The sequence below is a fragment of the Gadus chalcogrammus genome, chromosome 22 (genome assembly GCF_026213295.1).
Source record: "Gadus chalcogrammus isolate NIFS_2021 chromosome 22, NIFS_Gcha_1.0, whole genome shotgun sequence".
NCBI classification, from domain to species: domain Eukaryota; kingdom Metazoa; phylum Chordata; class Actinopteri; order Gadiformes; family Gadidae; genus Gadus; species Gadus chalcogrammus.
Window position 1 is genome coordinate 17,778,524 of NC_079433.1, and position 23,830 is coordinate 17,802,353.

The 23,830-nt window shown below is 46.6% G+C and overlaps 1 protein-coding gene across 7 annotated transcripts; it reads right to left on the minus strand.

Annotated features, from left to right (window-relative positions):
• Window positions 1–1,840: 1,840 nt before the first annotated feature.
• Window positions 1,841–9,171, minus strand: LOC130375564 (uncharacterized). Of its 7 annotated transcripts, XM_056582566.1 has the most exons (8): window positions 8,951–9,170; window positions 7,918–8,675; window positions 7,522–7,572; window positions 7,391–7,435; window positions 7,164–7,228; window positions 5,929–7,066; window positions 5,514–5,691; window positions 1,841–5,392 (listed from the first exon to the last, which is right to left on the minus strand). In XM_056582566.1, the coding sequence occupies exons 6-8, from the start codon at window positions 6,224–6,226 to the stop codon at window positions 4,840–4,842; spliced, it is 1,029 nt and encodes a 342-aa protein (XP_056438541.1). In that variant the 5' UTR covers window positions 6,227–7,066; window positions 7,164–7,228; window positions 7,391–7,435; window positions 7,522–7,572; window positions 7,918–8,675; window positions 8,951–9,170; the 3' UTR covers window positions 1,841–4,839. The 7 variants fall into 7 exon arrangements, with proteins under 7 accessions (XP_056438541.1, XP_056438538.1, XP_056438539.1 ...); XM_056582563.1 differs by having other exon boundaries at window positions 7,164–7,572; window positions 7,918–8,195; window positions 8,430–8,675; window positions 8,951–9,171; XM_056582564.1 differs by lacking the exon at window positions 7,522–7,572.
• Between the last annotated feature and the right edge of the window lie 14,659 nt (window positions 9,172–23,830).

Below are 23,830 nucleotides of genomic sequence, written 5' to 3' on the forward strand. Positions count from 1 at the left end.
TAATGCATTTCTAGTAAGTATTTTTCTTCAGGTTCATATGGAAAAGACCAACTAACATTTTGTAGCATAATATAAAGTAAAAACACCTATATTGTCAATTTGACACTGGGTGAAATGTTAAAAAATAGCACTTTTGGAGTTGATATCAAAGGAAAGGTAACAATAAACTGGTGTTTAAAAATAACACTTTTGGAGTTAAATTTAGGGAAAAAAATAACAATAAGCTGGAGTAAATGATTCCGGATTGGTGTTCCTGAGGAACTCTTAAAGTGTAACATTTTATCACTTTGTTAGTGTTGTAGTTTATTACACTAATGAAAGTGTCAAATTAACACTTTTGTGGTGGTCCCCATATATACACCCTGAAAGTGTTGGATTTAACTCTTCAGTGTAAAAATGTCGATTTAAAATTTGCTGTGAGTTGCTTCTATCACACAAATTAATTAAATGCTGACTCATCTACATAGCATTTTATTATTACGCAGTGCATTACGGAACGCACTGCTTTTACTGTCAGTAGTGCGGTCAGAATATGACCGGTAATAGGCCCTAGTGCATTTGTAAGCGGGTCAACAACGTTCCGTATCGACACATTAAAAAAGCATTTGTCTAAATAACCCAACATGACGTGACAAGTGTGTAGAGAAAGTTGCCCCTCTGCCAGCTGCATTTCAGCGACAAGCAGTAACAATAAGGTTCTCTAAGGAATCGGAAATGATCAAATTTAATGTTGCATACAACATTGCCAAAGATGAGTTGCCCTTCATCAAATTTTAATTCGAAATTATTCTCATGAAGAAAAAATGATTAAACATCACCACGACGTATGAAATGGCATGTAGCCTACACAATTCATTTTGGTAATAGGCGAATTAAAGCAAAAGACTGCTGCGGACGTCACATACATGTCTTTCATGATTGACGGCGACACTGCCATCTCTACCAAAGAGTGTGTGATCGTGCAGCCGCATTTTGCGCAAAGGGAGACCGGTCAACATTAATTGTTTAATAATAATTTCAGCTCAGTGAAGCAATTTAAACACCTTATTTTTCTTTTTATTTATAACTGTGCTTCAAATAAAGACACGCATTTCTCTACACCTTATTCTTCTTTAAAAATCATTCACATTATATTTATGAACAGAGATATAAAGGTGACCTCATGGCGTCTGGAGCCCAGTGAAGTATTGATAAATGTAATGCATTCGTTCCCACCCACCCAAAATCACCACCAGCCGTCACTGCTTGATAGTAAGATACCTTGTTGCTACTACTTCCTCTGAAATCAAAGGCAGGAATCAAGTCATGTCACCAAACACTTTATTTTGCATCTCAACGAAGAACACAGCACAACAAAACCAAAACTCAAGAATGAAGTTCTTCATTAACTATAAAACAACACTTTGTTGCATGTCGATTCCTTTTCAGGAAGCCAGTAGGGGGAAGTGTGTCACAACAAACCGACCACGCAGCAGGAGGAAGCACACGTCATATTAAGTCAATGGCAGTTATAATAATCAAATGCAGCTAATCCAGCCAAAATTGTCTGTTGACTATGTTCCCTCATGGGTGAGGCATAAAGTTGTATCTTAATCACTTATGAAAATTGAAACCTGGCCGTATAAATAATCTCAACCAAGAATGGGTTGAATCTTTACTTTCTATCCCCTTGTATCTGGTTCATGTGTTTGTTTGTTTATTTGTATGCATGTCCTGTATTCAACATTAGCTATATCAGGACAACATTATACCTAGATAGCACATAGATGTTGCAGGGCTCTCAAGTTTTGAACTGAGTGAGATTTTAGCGCGGGGGGGGGGGGGGGGGGGGGGGGTATATGAACATGTGACTGCTTGCAAATTTGTCCGCAGACATGGTGACTAATGAATGATAGTAGCATTATTGGCCCTTAACACTAATATTCAGAAAAAACTCTCCCTCAAAAGGCTATTGTTTTAAGCAACACCAGAAGAGGCATATACTTTCCCCTGAACTTTTAAACGTTGCAAACCTGCAAAAACATAAGTATATATTAATGTGGCATTCATTCCAATGCTTAAAATATATCTGTTGCATTCAGTAGGCCAATGCTGTGGTAAAGTGTGTAAAGTATGACCAAGTGTTTCTTTCTTTTCAATAGATAGAACTTTATCAATCCCCTGTAGGAGAAATTTGTAAATGTTTGTCCCTATAAAACAATTATGGTAAAAAAATAATTACAAAACATGACGGTAATTAAGTAAGTCAAACCGTCCAATCTGAGGGCTCTTCTTAACCACTCCCCCTTTCTCACTTCCACCAATGCAAAGCGAACAGAACTGAGTAGGGGAGGGCGTAGCCTAACTAGTTAATGAACGACCCAGGGAAACAACACAAATTCAATGTGAAAATGTTGGAGGCTTTAATAAAATCCCCTACGATTTTGAGTGTCTCCAAAAAAGGGCATGTGCGGGTAAAAGAGGACGTCTGGTTAGCCTGTTGACATGTTTGTAGCAAAGCCACATTCCACCTCGATGACTTTTATTGGGCTCCTCCAGACAAAGGACTCAGCAGGGGATGATGGACCAAGAAGTAAAAACACTTCCTTTAGCAACCTGTGTAAGAAATGTTGGGGAATTTCCCTTGGTATATCGTGAGTCACGAATCAGAGTGAGTCATGTAAATTAATCTTATTGTCCACCAATGCCTGAGGGACGTTCTCTCAAACCGGTTGACTTGAGGTAAGATCCCTCATGGTATATGCAGGTGCTTGGGCCGCAGGTACAGGAATTTGGAATACAACCCTGACATACCAAGATAACAATAAAACGTCCAAATGTATTGTCATGGATCCCGCCGGCGAGGCCTCCTTCACAGCGGTCACCCGTCCTGAGACGTCCCAACGGCACTTAGGGAACCCATGTTTTTCTTGGTGTAGCCTGTCTTATCCTGATCCCCACTCGGACGGCTTTAAATTATGGATGTATATTGGCCCCTTTTTATACTTGCCCTGTCTAAAACCTTTATTTATTTATTGTATCGTGAGCCTACGGACTTCAGTGGGGGTTTCATTCCGTCTATACACGGCACCTTCTCAACGAGCAGTTGTGCACCTGCAGCAGGGGGCGCCAAAATACCTATTCCCCACACAATGTGGTACTTCATTGATAACCGCTACGCAGCGCATTTTTTTTTTATATTGCTCGTGGCGCCACCCGTGTGATTTGCCGCCCCCCACAAATATGCCGCCCCGGGCGGCTGCCCGGGTCGCCCGTGTCTAAAACCGCCACTGTCTGCAAGCCATGTGTCGTGACCAAGAGCAAGGGTGTAGAAGGCTAGCCTAGCTTATACCCAGAAGTTTTTAAGTGTGCATGTCCACTAAATTAAATTATTATTGTCATAATTTAATGTAGCCATTGTTATTTTGGATGTGTAACCCCGCGTTCACACCAAAAGATGCATTTGCTGCCCGAACGCGTTGACGCCGAAGTTTTGCGGCGCAGCAAATCAAGTTTTGCGGCGCAGCAAATCAAGTTTTGCGGCGCAGCAAATGTTTTGCGGCGCAGCAAAGCTTTTGCGGCGCAGCAAAGCTTTTGACGCGCAGCAAAAGTTTTGCTGCGCCGCAGTTTTGCAGCGCGGGAAGTTTCGCGGCACGGCAAGTTTTGCCCGCGGTGCTTCTGAATTCATTCACAACCATGGCCGACATTACGAGCATTGCATGTCTTTACCTGTTGTGGAAGAGGGAGAGACGTCGGAATGCCCGTCGTTTATGGGTTCATGAGACCATTCGGAGCCTGGAAGGCTGGTGCTGCCTGGCACCCAACTGGGTTTTGTTTGGGGTTGTTTTCTAGCCCTTTAGCATACTCATAGTTTAGTTTAACTGTAAACGCAACTACACTACAGAATGCTGATTTGTTTGTTTTTTCGAGGTACTAAATAAATGTAACCCTGCGTTCACACCAAAAGATGCATTTGCTGCCCGAACGCGTTGACGCCGAGGTTTTGCGGCGCGGCAAATCAAGTTTTGCGGCGCAGCAAAAGTTTTGCGGCGCAGCAAAGGTTTTGACGCGCTGCAAACGTTTTGCTGCACCGCAGTTTTGCAGCGCGGGAAGTTTCGCGGTGCTTTTGAATTCATTCACAACCGACATTACGAGCATTGCATGTCTTTACCTGTTGTGGAAGAGGGAGAGACGTCGGAATGCCCGTCGTTTATGGGTTCATGAGACCATTCGGAGCCTGGAAGGCTGGTGCTGCCTGGCACCCAACTGGGTTTTGTTTGGGGTTGTTATGCTAGCCCTTTAGCATACTTATACATACACATACTACTATAGTTTAGTTTAACTGTAAACACAACTACACTACAGAATGCTGATTTGTGGGGTTTTTCGAGTTACTAAATAAATGTAACGGTAGTGAACTCTAGGTCACTCCAAGGGAGTAACACTGATTGGCTGTTACGGCATGTCACTCAGTGGCAACGCCTCCGTGGCAACGCTGTTGAACGCTGATTGGCTGTCATCACGCGTTTGCTGCCGAAAAGTTGAAATATTTCAACTCGAGCAGCATTTGACGCGCCGCAAAATACGTGAACGCGCCCGCCGCCCGTGCCCGGCAGTGGGCACGGGCATTCCGCGCTGCAAATCAGATTTTGACGGTTTTCTCGGCAGCAAATGCTGCGGCAGCAAAGCAGCAACGCGTCTCTACATTCACTTTGAATGGGATCGTGCCGCGCGTCAACTTTTTGCATCTTTTGGTGTGAACGCAGGATGGACGAAAAGTAGGCCTACCCTGCAAAATATTTAATAGCCCAGCTCCCACTCATAGCCTAACCCAGGCCTAATAGTTAGTTAGTTAGTTAATCAGTCTATAATGTTAAGTGAATTGTGCTGTAGGCCTACATTTACAGTATTTCCACTGCAAACTAGTGAAGACACATGGACAGTATAGTAGGCAAAATATTTGTATTCTTTGTCACACAGGTAACACAGGTAGTGTGTACTCCCGTTGGTGCAAGCCTCATGCGACCACTGAAACACACTGGACCCACTCTTCCCCAGCATCGAGGCTCGCAGCAAACGAGGCAGCTGACGTCCTCGCTGGATAGGCCTAAATAAGTTGGGAAAAGTAGAGGCGGCAATAGTGGTGAACTCTACTGCATCCGGAACAGGACAAACTAGGCCTAAGGTGGGGCTGACTCCATCAGCGGGCCAGGTGATGGTGGGAGGAGCAGCTGAGGTGGCACCAGGGGTGACTACAGCAAGGGGGGCGGCTTCAGGAGCGGGCGAGAAGAGCCTCTTCTTGGGAGCCCGAGAGGAGGGAGGCTGCTTGGCGGGACGACGCTGCTTCAGAGTCTCCTGCTTTTCCGCCTCTAAAGCAGCCCTCACCGGGGTGTCCGTAAGTATAGCAGTTGTCCTGAAAACTTTAAATTTGACCATTTAATGCTAATTGAATTACTTTAAATGTGGTAGGTCTACATGACTGTAGACAAAGGAAGGCCAGACAAGATATGAGATGCAAGAGTAACTCCACTTGCCTCTTTCTCCCTCTTCTCTTTGTTATCTTTCTAGGCCCGGCCTTAGGGTATGGCCGGACGATGTCCGGGCTGAATTCAAGGGCGTCTCCCTCAGGCCGGACAGCTTCGTCAGGCCCGGCAGCTTCGTCAGGCCCGGCAGCTTCGTCAGGCCCGGCAGCTCGTTCAGGTACATCCATGCCTGCCAAACGACACATTTAAAGAATTCACACTTTTAAATAGAATTTTTTTTTATAAATCCACCCTCCTGATCCTTGTTAAATACCCTGATGTGAGAGTTGTAGCCTGGTGGTCTAGCAGGTACTCTGCCGTCCACTACCCTATGGTCTTTTTTTATGAACTTGGACTTATGGGACAATTTATTTATGTATTATGAACTCTGTTTAATCCTCTGTTGCTTCTGATGAACTGTTCCTACCTGAAGTGGCACCTGGAGAAGCGCTGACCTCGTCACCCGAAGCCTGGGGAGGAGGACGGTCTGTGGAATAGGCTCTGGCGAAGTCCTTTTCTTCAAACGCAGAGGGGTTAAAAGGCCAGATCCCTGGACTTGAGAACCCGGAGGTGATGTTGTTCACTGTTGCAGCCTTTGGTAAGGCTTCAGCAACGATGGAGGGCACATCATAAATTGAGATGTTTATCCCTGGGTGGCTCCTCATCCACCTGTCCGCCGCACTGTTTACGTACCCCTTTAGGGGGCCGAAGACACTAATGTCCATTGGCTGCAACCTGTGGGTGCAGTGGGGAGGGAATGACAGCAGCACTATGCCATTGGCTCTGCAGTAATCAATTGCGGCAAATGACAGGTGGGACCAATAGTATCCAGCTACAGCCCCGGAGAACAACACCCTGGCGTGACAGAACACCCAGGCGGGACGGAAGTACTGTGGCTGGACGGAAGTTACATCAGATTATTTTTTTAGAGACAAATAAACGTATTTATCGCTTGAATTAACATAAAAAATAAATAAATAAATATTTCGACACGTTAGTAACCATTTTTAGAGCTTAAAAAAGGTTTTTAACGTTATTTAGACAAATACCTCAGGATTTTTTCTTTGCGTTATTAAACTTATTATAACGTTATTTTGACAAATAAACTAATTTAGTGTGTAGACAATTATTTAATGGAATTTAGTGTATTATATACTTTACTCATTAAGTAATTGACCATTAGAATTAAGTAATTAGAATTAAGTAATTGTTTTAAAATGTCTAATAGAATCAAATTTAATTTTTTGTTAAATATATCATCATAATTTGATATAAATATACATTGAAGAATAACCACACCAAAGTTTCCTCACAATTTATTTAACAAATAATCTACAGAATCTTAAAGATATAGCTTCTTCATGCTGACTGCCATCAGCTCCAACTCACTGTCAAAATAATCAAACAGTCAAATCAATATTAAGCCTATCCAAAATATTATTTGTATTCTGTCACTGGAAACGTCATTCACTTATCTTTTTCGCTTCAGTCTGAAGACTGGTGGAAGTAGTCAACCGCCATTTGTTTGGCCTCCTCCATGAAGTGTGGGGAACCTTCTGCCGTGCCTGTATAAATAAAGAGAAATTATTGTAGGAATTATACATATTTTGTTAATATTGGGGTTGAGGTATATATTCATATTTGATATAAACAAAAACATACCCATCCAGTTGGAAGTTCTCAAGCAGTACTGTGCACCACAATTTTCTGAGGACTGGCATGTCTTTCTAAAGTAAGGGGATATTCCAAGAATTGACAATGATAAAATATGTATACAAGTATGAATTTTTCGATGTTGTAACCTTACATATGTCAAAAATCCAATTCTTATTTTAAACGTATCTTTTAAATCGTCAGCTCTTTTTTCATTTAATTTAATGCCTACTTACAACAGTGAAGTTAAACGGTGCCTCCATGGCAAGGTACCAAGCATACTGTGATGGAAAAATTTAATTGGGGACAACATTCACACGCGTTGTTATATCTGTTCAGTACATTTTTAGTCTGCGACTGAGTGTACCATAATCATGAAGATCCCACAGTCGTTCCCATATGCCTGTGGTGGAAGTCCCTGAACCATGAAGGTAGAACATAATATTATAAACACATCTAAAAACGATTTATTCCTTAAAAGTTATACAATAAAAAAGGCATGACAGTTTTGCTAAATCGTGTTGTTGTAGTATCACATTGGTGATTACGGATGACAATAAATAAACCACTGCACGGCTTTAACATGAATTTTACTCAATATATTAATAATTATTATGAACAGGTTAACTCTCACTTACTTCCATGAACGAAGTGTAGGGCGCAGTTTCATTATATTCGAATTTAACGAAAAGTAAATAAACCACGGCACAACTTTAACATCAATATTACTCAATATATCAAGCATATTGACAGTCACACTTACTTCCATGGTTCATCTTTGGTTTCCGATTTAGCGGTGTGTACATTAAATTAAAAAAAAAATCACTTCCGTCACGCCAGAGTACTTCCGTCGCGCCAGGGTTGTTGTCACGCCAGGGTGTTGTTCTCCGGGGCTGCAGCTGGACCCTACTCGGTGGGAAGGGTGCATTGCCTGCCAGCGCAACTGTGACCAGGGTCCCCCTTTCCGCTGAGGTCACTGACCCGACCTGCTCTGCCCCATTTGGGCGATGACACGGTCTGGCACCTGGACAGTGGTGACCCCTGTAAATAGTTGTGTTTGTTGGCTAGTGGCCTCTGGACACCGAAGGGAGAGGCTGACACTGCGCTCCATGAAGGAGGTGAACCAGTCCTTCCCCGCCATGCTCTTCCTCGACCAGGATGCAGGGAATGGGCAGCTGAAATGCACTGCCAGCTCGAAGGCAAATTTTCTGACATGAAGGGGTCATAAAAAGTTGATGTACATTTGTGTGTTTATGCCTGTCCTAAAACACTGACCTCATTAGGGGTGAGCCCAAAATAAATGGCTGCTGCCCTCTTCAGGTTCACTTCACTGCCCTCCTCTGCCCTCCGCTTGAGATAGCGTGACAACGTCACATGATTGTTGTTGTTTGCCAGTGCTGCCTGCCTCACTGATCTCCCAGAATAGACCTCGCTGTAGGCCCTGGCATACACCCATGCAGGAACCAGCCCAAGGGAGGTGGTTCTTCTTCTCACGCACGGCATTTTTCTCTCAGTAATAATCTGTTGATGCATGTGATAAACACGTTTTGTTCATTCAAAATATGTTATTAATTCAAAGCAGTAGTTGTTTATTGCAAAACATTTATTAATTCTGTGATTTATACAGGTAATGATCATGCAATGTTCGCGCAATTATGCATGGTGATGTGCGGGACGTTTGAAACAAGTGTTTCAATCGACCCGACAGCGACTACTGACACTTAAACCTTTTTTACCTCTTAACTTCAAAACTCTGACATTGCACACTTTATCACAGGTTTAAGTAGGCTACTTACCACAAGATAACACGACAGGTTGGCCAAAACAAACAACTTAACAATTTTCATTTGCGTTTGTGAGGCTTTGTAGAAGAGATAACCTTTTAAACAAACCCAATAAATCCCCATGAAACTGGTGTGTTCATAAGGTAAGCTTATTTAGGTAACAGGTAAGTGGGTAGGTAGGTAGACAGACAGGTAAGTGGGTAGGTAGGTACACGTTGAACACTGCAAACATGTTCAACGTCTTTGAACATGTTTGCAGTGTTGGAATGAGTACTTGTAGTTGGCCAAGTGATCCTGGCTCAAAGCGAAGAGAAGGCGGTTAGCCTTCAGGCTGTTTCCTCACTGCTGGGCGGAATTGCTATTTGACGCTCACACCCAAATCAACTGTAACCACAGCTGCCAGCATTCTTCATACAAACACACACACACACACACACACACATACACACACACACAGATGATCGTAGATCAACACTAATGATGGCTGCAGCGATTAGTTTGCCCTGTGCAAATATATTTTTTATTAACAGCAGACACTTGGCCAATAATCAGAAATGTCATCACTAAAAGGGCGTTAATTGTTAGGGGATGAAATTCATCAGTATTAGAGTAGGGGTCAAATTGTTTCTGATGTAAGTTCCTTTTTAATGACACATATATGTCACTGCTGTTCCTTGGTACAACAAGTTGTTCCGGAATTCAGATCATGTTACTAATATAGTTCCTCAATATATCAACATAATTGAATGACTATTCTGCTTGATGTTCATAAGTTTCGCCTGGTTTACCACTCATCGAAGGATTTTAAAGCGGCTGAAAGGTAAACAAGATTTATTTCATAAAAAAATACTGCACCTTTTTGTTTTCCTCCGCTACTAGTAGCATACCTTTATCCTTTTCCTGTAATTTTCGCCTCTGTCCTCTCCTTTTAGTTTTATTTTCATATATACAAGGCATGCATTAAATAGGGTTTCAATACCTCTGAATGACCTCTGTTGCCACCTATACTCCAGTAAAGTGCAATGCTACGGGGCCCAAACTACATTATCACAAGATCTCACTTTTGCCTGCACTGGCAGTAATAACAAGATAACTTTGCTGAATCATAAGATGCATTTCATAATCAATTGGCTACATTTGCAATTGCATTTCAGTAGAAAAACTCTTTGGTTGATTCAGAATGATTACAAAACATGGAGGTATGCTGAGATCTATGCTGAAGAACCCAATCTCCATCTGAGGACTTTTTCCACTGCTGTGATTGGAAAACAAATGGAGGAAGCTGCAGAAACATTTTTCGGTTGATGAGTAGCCCTGACGGCAGTCCCAGAGAGTCTTAAAGGTTGTGCGCAGAGAAAGACTTCATTGGATTTTCAATCCTATTGTGCAAACGTACCTGTGGCCACGCACCTGTGGCCAGCCCTACTATTAACAACAATGGCCTGTAGGTTGGCCGGGTACCTTCTATTCAGTTTGGCTCGTACAAAAAAACGGTGTTGTCACCCAGGAGATGTGTTTAGAATTTTCTGTTTGGAATATTGGTTGAGGGGGCTATTACGGGTGCAAACTTTGCAGGGGGGGTCAAACTTTGATTGGTGTCGATAGACCCCAGACAAAAGCTCTGGCAACACTGCCCCTGCCTCCTAGCCTGGGTATACCCGTGTTGCCTTGCGCACGATTTCCATTTGGGCTGCATGGCAAATCTCAATTTGTGATGAGGTTTTGCGTTAGCCATGCTACCTGCCTCCAACTAAGCAGTCCAAATACCAGTCCAATCAAATCATCCCATTATATTTGGCCTCGTCACTGCAAGACCACCCCCAAGGAGGTGATGGTCAGGACTGAGCTTCAGCATTTCAATAAACCGCCAACACGTGCTTAACATATGTATGATTTACTCATACAAAAGAAAAGGCCATGAATCTGCCAGAATCCGCTATGAGAACACACACTGTGGTATCCCGGCGCTCGGTTGAGCCGGAATCCACGTACAAAACTCGCTTGGCCTTCGGGTTTTAGCCATTTATTTAACAATCAACTTAACAATCAAAACATAAAGGAGATGCGGTCTCTCGGGCCTCCGTGGGCCTCTAGGCTCTCTCACTGCCACGAGCACTTCCTTCCTGCTCCCGTGCTGTGCTGTGCTGTGCCTCCTTTTAACATGGCTCCCGCGCTTTCGGCCAGGTGTCCCCCAATCACCCTGATTGGGGTGCCGAAAGGGCTGCTCTCCATCGCCGGCTGGTGGGTGGGGGTGGTACACCCCGTCCTCCACGGTACCCCGGGCCCGTCCAGGCCGAGGACCACGTGGCGGGATGCCACACTCCTCCACCCTTTGTCCAAGCCCCAGGTAGCCGAGGGACCCGCCCAGGATGGTGTCTCGCCGGGGCCGGGTGTCTCCTGCGGCGCCGGCTGCGTCCCTCGCGTCGGCCGCCTCGTCTCCCGCCGCCTCGTCTCCCGCCGCCTCGTCTCCCGCCGCCTCGTCTCCCGCCGCTTCGTCTCCCGCCGCTTCGGCGGCGGCTGCGCCGGCGGCGGCTGCCTCTCCTGCCGCGGCGGCGACCGCATCTCTCCTGCCCCGGGACTCTAGTGCCGGGTCCCAAAACCGACGGAATATCGGGCAATCCCTCCCAATTAGGAACGGCGCCGGGAGGTGTGGCACGACCCCTGCCCTAGCCGTGAACACCCCCTGTGGTGTCCGGACGACCACGTGGCAGGTCTCGTAAGTTTGTGTGTCCCCGTGTACGCATGTCACCTCCATTGGTGACCCTTCCCTTCCCCCCGCCAGGTCGGGCCGGAGGAGGGTGACCATGCTGCCAGTGTCCACTATGGCCTGCGTCTGTTTGGACATGACTCTCGCAGGTACGGTTGGGCACCCTGACGCTTCCTTGGCCCAACATGTCGGCAGCATGCAGGGCCGGCCTGTCCCCACGTCCGCGTAGGCCGACAGCACTGCCACGTCCCGGTCTCGCGCTGCAGCCTCGTCTCGCGCTGCGGCGGCATCCCTTGCGCCGGCGGCGGCGTCCCTTGCGCCGGCGGCGGCGGCGTCCCTTGCGCCGGCGGCGGCGGCGTCCCTTGCGCCGGCGGCGGCGGCGTCCCTTGCGCCGGCGGCGGCGGCGTCCCTTGCGCCGGCGGCGGCGGCGTCCCTTGCGCCGGCGGCGGCGTCCCTTTCGGCGGCGGCGACGTCTCTGGCGGCGGCGGCGACGTCCCTTGCGGCGGCGGCGACGTCCCTTGCGGCTGCGGTGGCGTCCCTTGCGGCGGCGGCGGCATCCCTTGCGGCGGCGGCGGCGGCGTCTCTTGCGGCGGCGGCGTCTGTACCGGGGAGCCGTAGTGGGACCTTCGTTTTGCCTGCATTCTCCACCAAGTGTGGTATCCCGGCGCTCGGTTGAGCCGGAATCCACGTACAAAACTCGCTTGGCCTTCGGGTTTTAGCCATTTCAGGCATTTATTTAACAATCAACTTAACAATCAAAACATAAAGGAGATGCGGTCTCTCGGTGGGCCTCTAGGCTCTCTCACTGCCACGAGCACTTCCTTCCTGCTCCCGTGCCCGTGCTGTGCTGTGCTGTGCCTCCTTTTAACATGGCTCCCGCGCTTTCGGCCAGGTGTCCCCCAATCACCCTGATTGGGGTGCCGAAAGGGCTGCTCTCCATCGCCGGCTGGTGGGTGGGGGTGGTACACCCCGTCCTCCACGGTACCCCGGGCCCGTCCAGGCCGAGGACCACGTGGCGGGATGCCACAACACACACACACACACACACACACACACACACACACACACACACACACACACACACACACACACACACACACACACACACACACACACAGAGGAGGAGTAGCAGAGTGAACCGTTACAGTTCATGACCGCGGCGAAGTTGGTTTTAGGTTGGATATTCGATTGATATTCAGTCCGGTTCATTCACGACTTTATAGATTTTTGCCAAGTACAGCAGGAAAATGGTTAGCTCACCTCCCGGAGCCTCCGGCTGAAACGCTGGAAACTGATTTAGGGACCGTCATTAAGTTACTTCACTTAAATATATGAATACAAAATAATTGCAGTTTTTTCAATAGTTTCCATGTCGTGTGACCCAGTGACCCCAAACCAGTATCCAATTGTATTACTAACTATAATAATAATATCTTTCTTTATATAGCATCTTTATATCAATGGTTTACAAAGTGCTTTGAAATAAGACATGTAGGACGAGAATTAAAAGACGGCAACACTACTAGCAAGTCTATAAAAATGTGTTTTAAGAAGTGATTTAAAAGAGGTGACTGATTCAGCAAACCTTCTCTACGTGGGTAGGTCGTTCCAAAGCCGAGGCGCCTTGGTGGAGAAGGCCCGATCACCGCTAGTTTTTAGCCTCGACCTTGGAACAGTAAGGAGTGCCTCGCCGCGGATCTAAGGCTGCCAACAGGCTTGTACCGGGTCAGCATGTCTGTGATGTACTCGGGGGGCTAGACCTCGACGAACCTCAGATTATAATGTGAATCATAAAGACTGCGTGTGACGTCTCTGGTTCTTCCACAACAAGTAAAGACTCGTAGTGGGGGTTATAGATATATATAAGGCGCGTTCACTCCGCTGGTGATAACGAGACGGCTCGCCAGTGATGACGCTAACGCTTACGCGTGTTCCCGACAGCAACCGTTCATGTGCACTTGGGAATCTAACAGTTCTTCAGAGCAAGGTTTTTTGTCAGATAAAAAACTGTCAGAACTAAACAGAACTTAGTAGGATCAGTGACAAGTTCACCTACTATACTTCTGCTTTTATTTATGAGAAGCACATACAGTTTGCCACAATGTTTAAAACCGAGCTAAGTCGATGCCAACAGACGGTAACAACGTCAATCAAGAGTAAAGTATGTGATATGATGGTTGATTCTTTGATTCATATGAAAGTGACTTGGGCTGGCCTGCTGGATATTTTCGCAAACAGCGCAAAACAATAATCTCAATTTAGAGGTGGTATCACTTTTAAACACAGTGTATCGGCGCAAAGCGAGCGGCCGAACGGTCCTCCCAAATCGGACTGCTCCGCGTTCTGTCAAATCTGACTCAGGCTCAGCCTGACACACGGCCCGGGTCACTTACTTCCCGTTTACCTCCCTCTGAAGTCACAGAAAAATACGAAAACGTCGAAAAGGAACAGGACAGGACACATCAGCATAGATATGACAGGTGCATTAGCGGGCATGTTTGGCAATATAATACTTACTGACTTAAACTCCTAAACTCATTAATATTAGCCTTACATTAAATGTATTTTATTTCTTTGTCTTTCATTTTGTTATTTTCTTTTCCCTTTTATCGTATTGGCCTGCTAAATTTGAATTTTTTGGTACTTGTCACTTCCATGCAAATGTAGTTCTACCGTCAAAACAGGCAGATTCAGTGTCCAGCAAAGGGGAAGCTGAGCTAGCTGTACACCGAGATGAGGGACTCCATTGTATTGATTTGTATTTTCTTCCACCCTCAACAACCCCCAAGGAAAGCTATGTGTATCTATGAAACCAATGATGGTACAAACAAAATGGCACACATGCTGTAAGAAAGACAACTCTCTGTTCTGCTCAGTATGTTTTGCATAATGCAAAGCCATCTATTTCCACCCTTGACTTACCGAGGGTTGCTTATTTGCTTTTAAACTATTTGAATGTGATAATCACACAATTCCAACCACACACACATACCAACATTGGCTGTGTCTAAATTCAGGGGACGCATCCTTCGATGGGCCGACATATGTAGCCTTCTTTTCCCGGATTTGAAGGATCCACCGGATGGATCCTTCACGGCCCAACGTATCCAAAGATTCGGGACTCTCTCAACGCCACTTCACCCGGGGCGGGACTTTACGTCCTACGTCACTCGCTATGTGTGTGCATGTGTGCGCGTAGCCGTTTGTCTCAGGGATCTGTGCTCGAACTCCCTTGCACTAGTACAGGATTACGAGCGTCAGTGTCGTTCGCGATGGAGGGTGGGTGACATTCCTACAGTCTGTGATGATAGGCTTATTTTTTACAGATGAGTTACTATTACTAGCGATTAACATGACGAAACAACACGAACTAAGCTAACATTAGACTATAGCCATACCAGATAACGCCATACCAGCTAACCCTAACTATTTATATTAAACTCTGAACCATTTTGCAACAGGCAACTGTGTGTTGGTGTGTCTTATTGCTTCCCACGTCTGCGTCTGCATCTTTCCCACTCCTGGCAAATAGTTTCAGCTTTTGTACTGTATATCAGAAATGATCACCCTGTACCACACTGCTGACTTGTTGATGTTTTGTGAGCACTCACGCATTTCTCTAGGTATCTTAAGTTTCCTACTGGATCCATCAAAACTTTGGACTTTGTGTTATTGTAAGAAATATTGTGTTGCAAAAACACTTTGTTTCTTACCCTTACCGTTACCCTAACCTTAACCCCAGTAACATTTCTTCATCATAAACTACAAGTTACGCAAAATGGCATACAAACATCCATTCCAATATGAAAGAAAAAAGCTAGCTTCATTAAGGAATCAAACCCCTTATCCCCGCGTTAATGAGTTGTTCTCTGACCCCTAACCCATCAGGTCTAAGTACATGTGATTCAAGAGTTAACCACTTGACAATCTTTAAATTTCGGTTGCCTAGAAATTGTCAAGACAGTGATGTGTGTACATTGTGCGAGTATCCGTCACTCGCGATGTGTGTGCAGTCCAAAATGAAAGAAAAAACCTTGCATCACTAGGGAATCGAACCCCCAATCATCAGTCTTTAAACATTGGTCGTTGGTAACTGTAAACAAAGAGATCGCATTTTGTTTAAAGGCCCACTATGCAACTTCGGGCATTTCTTCGCTGTTTTCTTGGTTTTGGCACGCACATTTCTCTACACAGCGCCCCCTACAGCTTCGTAGTAGATATTTTACAACACTGTCGTAACAACTCGTTGACGACCCTTCCCCATGAAATTCTACGCGAGCCAACATTTGTTTTCAAAGAAGCCGGCGAATACGTGGAGGCATGTCCGAAGTAGATGTTCATAAAGTGTAGGCAAGGTTATACATTTTTTAAATGGTGTATTTGTATTGCAATAAACATAAATACATCCTTTTTTATAGTTGACGGGGAGAATTGATATCCTAGATTATAATTGTTTTATCTTAGGTTGTTTGGCCAACATAATAATCTAAATAAACAAGAACCTGGATTCAGGGATTCAGTCTGTATCTGGGGGACGAGACAGACGAACAGCAAAACAACCATGGAAACAAAGGTGCTTATATGGTTGCAACCAAGCAAGCTAGAAACATACAGGGCTCACAACAAAACGGTAGAGAAAACAATTTTTACAGGGCTCACAACAAAATGGTTGAGCAAACACATTTGTACAGAGACTATCAACATATAGAATACCACGAAGACAAAGTTCGCCAAAGGGTAACTTTCAATTTCATAAGCAACACGGCCAAGTCGGCGTCTGATTTGCAGTCTTCTTTTTCTTTCAGTTCACGCTATTCCTGAAAAGCTTGCCCAACGTTTACTCGTGTCTGGCCTCTCTGTCGGTCAGTCTCCCTTTTCTCTTCTTCTGTTCCTCCGACATTGGGTTTCTCTGTCTCTTTTTAGTCGGCTGATCTATGATGAATGTAACAATCCCTTAGTTACTTGTGTTTATATCGAGCCGGTTCCGTGTTTGGGGGTCTGTGCCGTAAAGCAATTCGTTACTTCGCGAGACCTGAGACTCCCGCGAGAGTGGGCGGCGGGTCGCCGGCAGAAACATATTTCTTTTCTCCGCCAAGATGCGCAAGGGGGAGTCGAAACAACGAACAATCGAACAAAAATGTATAATAGAACCATCGCAATGACTCTTAGCCTGTTATATTAAGGTAAATCAAGCCAAAAGAGTTGCATAGTTCCCCTTTCACTCGTGTCTGATCTCTTTTCTGGTCCATTCTTCTTTTGTTCCACCGGCAGTCGCCTCTTGGGTCCCTAACAGTCGATTGATCCATGATGAATGCAACAATTGCCTCGCAACTGGCTGTTTACATCTAGCCGGTGCCATGTTTGGGTGTGTGCTGTGCCGTAAAGCATATTCGAAACTACAATCTGACTACATTTTCGAGGATACTTCCGCTGCGTCACATCCGGATTGTCTCGGTCCGAACAGATCAAGTTGCATATGCGCTTTTTCACTGGAGAGGCGACATGGGTAAATGACACACCCACCAATCGACCCAGAAATGGATGCAGAACCATCAGCATAACTCTCAACCTGCATACTTAATGTAATTTTGGCTAAAAAAGTTGCATAGTGGACCTTTAACTGCTAACTAACAAACGGGTTTATGCGTTCACTGAACCAAGATTATGGAAATAAAAGACCACTTTTCCATCAGAAAAATCATCAGAACCGTTATTACCAACCCATAGATACTAAAAGCCAAAACCTTCTCACGTGCACACCCATCGCGAGTGACGGCTACGCGCACACCTGCACACCCATAGCGAGTGACGTAGGACGTAAAGTCCCGCCCCGGGCGAAGTGGCGTCGATTTAGAGAGTCCCCCAAAGATTCATTGCGCGTTGGATTTTTTCAGAAATGGCGTCGAGAGAGCGGAAGCGGCAGTTGCAGCAAATTACATATTCAATGACAAAACTATGTAAAAACATTTTTTTATATTAAAATAAAGTAAAACAATTTTTTTTTTAAATTTGTCAAAGTTAAATTTCATTAACACGAACCATATAACGTTAAACGAATTAACGTTATATTTTAACACTGGGCAGACCGTCTTATTTAAAAACGTTTGTTCGGCCTTCGGTCCGGCCTTCACGGTCTATGAAGGCCACACCTTCTCTATGAAGGCCACACCTTCATAGACCACATCCTTCGAAGGATGCGTTCCCTGAATTGAGACACAGCCATTAACATGTTTTTTGTCCCAGATTTTTGTCCCAGTCCACCCCTGCCAAAGAAGCATTCACTTACGTGAAGATGAAAAAAAAAAACAGCGAGCAAAGACAAATCTACACTTGTATCTTCAATAATATCAAAACAAAATTTCGATATAATTTATATTTTATTCAGAATCACAGTTTTAGTTTCATATCGTCTTCGTTTACGTTGACGCTGGAGCGTGAGGACATTCAGCAGTGTTGCCAGATTCTGCGGTTTTCCCCGCCCTATTGGGCTACATTTTGAGGACGTTTAGGCAGGTTGCCAGATTGGGCGTTTTTTCCCACCCTATTGGGCTACTTTTAATCACGCACCAACTACGCTATTCTCTTAAAGAGAATACCATAACTACCATTACTACTACCATTAGTACTACAAATTCAGCTACTACTACTACTTCAGCTATTACTACTACTACTACCTCATCTACTACTACTACTACTTCAGCTACTACTACTACTACTTCAGCTACTACTACTTCAGGTACTACTACCGTACTACTACTACTACACAGCTACAACTACTTCAGCTTCTACTACTGAAGACACAGGCGGGTGGTGATGAAAATTTCCTTATAGAAAATTGTGGCATACTGTAACTGACATCCACTCAAACAGTCCTTTCAGACATCCATACATAGCTCATATGCCACGCTAGTCAAGGCGCAGCTTTTCCAACTCTTGGGTCACAGTGGGGCCTTCCGTAGCCTACTAATACAATTCAAACCCACCGTCCACTCTCACTTCTCCTCTGAGACGACATAGGATTTCGGCGCATGCGCATATCAACACATTTGAAGACATAAACAATGAACATATTATAACTGTATTGATAAGAAATGACACTGTACATTGGAGTGATGAGTTGAAATTATGATCAACAGCCTAATTATGACATCATTAAGTAAAAATACATGGTGACTTGTTCAGGACTTGAAAAAGGTAGTAGTGGTGTGACTCCTTTGGTGTGACTCTGACTTGGACTCGACTTGCCTTTCCCTGTCTTGACTTGGGACTCGACTCAGACTTGACTGCCAAGACTCAGGACTTACTTGGGACTTGCCAAACATTGACTTTGTCCAATCTCTGCCAAAAACCATCAACTTCTTGTTAAGTAAAAGGAAAAACCTCGGACACGAGTAGTTAATGGAGCCGTGCACTAGGCCCTCTCGAATGCCGGGCCGAAACAACATTTGTTTCACTACGACTCCTTTCAGCTGCCCACCCCTCCTTCTCCAGCAAAAAATAGTAACATAAAACGGCTAATAAAACGCTTGAGGTGGCGTTTTGAAAAGAGAAAACTTACATTTTGTTAGTACATGGCATAAAGGTAATTATGAGCCTTTGATTGATATCCAGACATGTTATGACCGCATGGCTCAAGCATGACATAACAAATAGATTATGGTAAGATATGGTCAGACATGAGAAAAAAACCTTACCAAATCCTATACCGGACAAGCCCCCAATTTGTTATAACCGCATGGCTCAAGCATGACATAACAAATAGAGAGACACGCAGTGAACAAGTTTCTGTATATTTATTCAAAATATAAGCCCTAACAAGGAAATTAAGTATCAGTGTAGATGGCAGCTTAACTATGTGTAGTGTGTTATTGACTGGTGTAATGAGAATGTGCAACAAAACCTTTTAAGGGCAATCACGTCAATCAGGTGCACCTGCTGAAAAAGGGAAGAGCCAAATGGCCCAAGTGGGGAAACGGCGCCCCCCCCCCCCCACCACACAGGGTGTGGTGGGGGACCGCCATGGTAAGTGTTACCAGGGGGACGTAACACCCTCCCCCTTAAAACAGAGGCCCAACATATGTGGCCTCTGTAAATAAGGCTGCGGCAACAAAGAAATCAAACAATATTAATGTCAGAGGGAGGAAAGGCAAAAGGTTAAATGGGATCCGTCAGAGAAAACTGCCGGAAACGGGAAATTGTTTATTCGAACCCTTCTGGCGCCCGCGACAGCGCATCGGCTATTACGTTGTCCTCCTCCTCATCCTCATCCTCATCCGCTTATCCGGGGTCGGGTCGCGGGGGGAGCAGCTCAAGCAGGGGGCCCCAGACTTCCCTTTTCCGGGCCACATTGACCAGCTCTGACGGGGGGATCCCGAGGCGTTCCCAGGCCAGTGTTGAGATATAATCTCTCCACCTATTCCTGGGTCTTCCCCGAGGTCTCCTCCCCACTGGACGTGCCTGAAACACCTCCCAAGGGAGGCGCCCAGTGGGCATCCTTGCCAGATGCCCGAACCACCTCAGCTGACTCCTTTCTAAGTAAAGGAGCAGCGGCTCTAATCCTAGTTCCTCACGGATGGCTGAGCTTCTCACCCTATCCCTAAGGGAGACGCCAGCCACCCTTCTGAGAAAACTCATCTCGGCCGCTTGTACCCGCAATCTCGTCCTTTCGGTCATTACCCAACCCTCATGACCATAGGTGAGGATAGGAACGAAGATCGACCGGTAGATCGAGAGCTTTGCCTTGCGGCTCAGCTCTCTTTTCGTAACAACGGTGCGGTAAAGCGAACGCAATACCGCCCCCGCTGCTCCGATTCTCCGGCCAATCTCACGCTCCATAGTACCCTCACTCGCGAACAAGACCCCGAGGTACTTGAACTCCTTCACTTGGGCTAAGGACTCATTTCCTACCCGGAGTAAGCAATCCACCGGTTTCCTGCTAAGAGTCATGGCCTCAGATTTAGCGGTGCTGATCCTCATCCCAGCCGCTTCACACTCGGCCGCCAGCCGATCCAGTGAGTGCTGAAGTTCACAGGCCGATGATCCAATGAGGACCACATCATCTGCAAAAAGCAGTGACGAGATCCTCAGACCACCAAACTGCAACCCCTCCCCACCACGACTACGCCTCGATATCCTGTCCATGTATATCACAAACAGGATTGGTTACAAGGCGCAGCCCTGGCGGAGACCAGCACCCACTGAGAACGAAACTGTCTGGCTGCCGAAGACGCAAACACAGCTCTCGCTTTGGGAGTACAGAGATTGGATGGCCCTGAGGAGAGACCCCCTTACCCCATAATCCCGCAGCACCTCCCACAGTTTCTCCCGGGGGACCCGGTCATACGCCTTCTCCAGATCCACAAAACACATGTAGACCGGATGGGCATACTCCCAGGCCCCCTCCAGGATCCTTGCGAGAGTGAAGCGCTGGTCCGTAGTTCCAAGTCCGGGGCGAAAACCGCATTGTTTCTCTTCAATCTGAGGTTCGACGATCGGCCGAACCCTCATTTCCACCACCTTGGAGTAGACTTTACCAGGGAGGCTGAGAAGTGTGATACCCCGGTAATTGGCACACACTCTCTGGTCCCCCTTTTTGAACAGGGGAACCACCACCCCGGTTTGCCACTCCTTTGGCACTGTACCCGACTCCCACGCGATGTTGAATAGGCGTGTCAACCGTGACAGCCCCTCAACACCCAGAGCCTTTAGCATTTCTGGCTGGATCTCATCAATCCCTGGGGCTTTGCCACTGCGGAGATGTTTGACTACCTCAGTGACCTCCACCAGGGAAATTGACGACGAAACACCATCAACCTCGAGCTCTGCCTCCAACATAGAGGGCGTGTTATTCGGATTCAGTAGTTCCTCAAAGTGTTCCTTCCAACGTCCGACAACCTCCTCAGTTGAGGTCAACAGAGTCCCATCCTTACTGTACACAGCTTGGATGGTTCCCCGTTTCCCCCTCCTGAGGTGCCGGATAGTCTTCCAGAAACCCTTTGGTACCATGCAACCGAGTCAGGAGTCCTCCAGGATATCATGTCCCGGAAGGCCTCCTTCTTCAATCGGACGGCTTCCCTGACCACCAGTGTCCACCACGGTGTCCGAGGGTTACCGCCCCTTGAGGAGCCTAAGACCCTGAGGCCACAGCTAGCCACCGCAGCTTCAGCAATGGAGGCTTTGAACACCGCCCACTCCGGCTCAATGCCCCCAACCTCCACAGGAATGCCAGAAAAACTCAGCCGGAGGTGTGAGTTGAAGATACCTAGGACGGGGGCCTCCTCCAGACGTTCCCAATTCACCCGCACTACTCGTTTGGGCTTTCCAGGTCTATCCGGAAATTTCCCCCATTCCCTGATCCAACTCACCATCAGATGGTGGTCGGTTGACCGTTCCGCCCCTCTCTTACCCGAGTGTCCAAAACATGCGGCCTCAGATCAGATGACACAATCACGAAATCGATCATCGATCTTCGGCCTAGGGTACTCTGGTACCAGGTACACTTATGAGCACCCTTATGTTCGAACATGGTGTTCGTTATGGATAATCCATGACTAGCACAGAAGTCCAATAACAAACGACCGCTCGGGTTTAGATCAGGGAGGCCGTTCCTCCCCACCACGCCTCTCCAGGTGTCTCCATCGTTGCCCACGTGGGCGTTGAAGTCTCCCAGCAGAACTACGGAGTCCCCTACTGGAGCCCCATACAGGACTCCATTCAGGGTCTCCAAGAAGGCCGAGTACTCTGAACTGCTGTTTGGTGCATACGCACAAACAACAGTCAGAGTGTTCCCCCCTACAACCCTTAGGCGCAGGGAGGCGACCCTCTCGTCTACCGGGGTAAACTCCAACGCGGCGCTCAGCCGGGGATTTATGAGTATCCCCACACCCGCCCGGCGCCTCACGCCCTCGGCAACTCCGGAGAAGAATAGAGTCCAACCCTTATCCAGGAGTACAGTACCAGAGCTGAGACTGTGCGTGGAGGTAAGCCCCACCAGATCTAACTGATAGCGCTCCACCTCCCTCACAAGCTCCGGTTCCTTTCCCCACAGCGAGGTGACATTCCACGTCCCCAGAGCAAGCTTCTGCCGCCCGGGTCTGGTCCGTCGAGACCCCTGACCTTCGCTGCCACCCATGTGGCTGCGCACCCGACCCCAACGGGTCTTCCCACAGGTGGTGGGCCCATGGGACGAAGAGAGGGGGGGTGCCACGTAGTGTGTTCGGGATGTGCCCGACCGGGCTCCGTGGCAAACCCGGCTACCAGGCGCTCGCCATCGAGCCCTCCGTCTGGGCCTGGCTCCAGACGGGGGCCCCGGGCTTCCTCCGGGCCGGGTCACATCTCCTCTATTTTCGTTATTCATTGGAGTTTTTTTAACCATTCTTAGTCTGGCCCCTCACCTGAGACCACTCTGCCATGAGAGACCCTACCAGGAGCTATTACGTTGTCCACACCACAAATGTGTTTGATGCTCAAGTTATAGGGCTGTAAAAAGAGTGTCCACCTCATTAACCGCTGGCTTGGACTCTGCAGAGAGTGGAGGAAGGTTAGAGGGTTATGGTCTGAATACACAACCACCGGATGGACCCCACCTCCCACGTACACATCAAAATGCTGCAGAGCCCACACCAACGCCAACGCCTCTTTCTCTATTGTAGAGTAGCTCAGTTGATGACAGTTGAACTTCTTAGAAAAGAAGCTGACCGGTCTAACCAGTATATCATAAATAATGTTCTTGTTGTTCTTTTAATTGTTTGTTACTCTGACCGTTCTGTTGAATACCTTGTGCATGTGTGTATTTATTGCACCTATCTGTTCTGTTTAATGTTAATTTCATATGAAAACCCATGGTTATAATTACATAAATACATCTCTGTACAGGGTGGGGAATTCAACATTGCAGCCTTTCATGATGTATATTTGAAAAGGGAAATCTTGTACCTCTTTTAGAACATTCTATTTTTTAAGAACCTAACATAAGTATTCAGTGTCATAACTAGATCTCTGACGTTTATAATAAACCAAACCTTTTGAATATCGGTTGAAAATTGAGCAAGGAACTTTGGCCTTGACTCTCTGAAGTCCATATTGAAGCGCGTCACGGAGGAGGAAGGGATTGCACTCCGGGAGCTCCCCGCGCCGGAGCCAACGAATGCCGCCGGGCTCACCCCGCTGGAGCTGCCGGAGTTCAT

What these genes read in the sequence shown, in the direction of transcription:
- LOC130375564 (XM_056582563.1), bottom strand. Translation starts at nt 6,226, where the DNA reads ATGGACATTAGTGTCTTCGGCCCCCTAAAGGGGTACGTAAACAGTGCG. An exon ending in TTCTCCAGGTGCCACTTCAG is followed by an intron (nt 5,692 to 5,928) that starts GTAGGAACAGTT and finishes GTCGTTTGGCAG; the next exon opens with GCATGGATGTACCTGAACGA. An exon ending in AAGAGAAGAGGGAGAAAGAG is followed by an intron (nt 5,393 to 5,513) that starts GCAAGTGGAGTT and finishes TAAAGTTTTCAG; the next exon opens with GACAACTGCTATACTTACGG.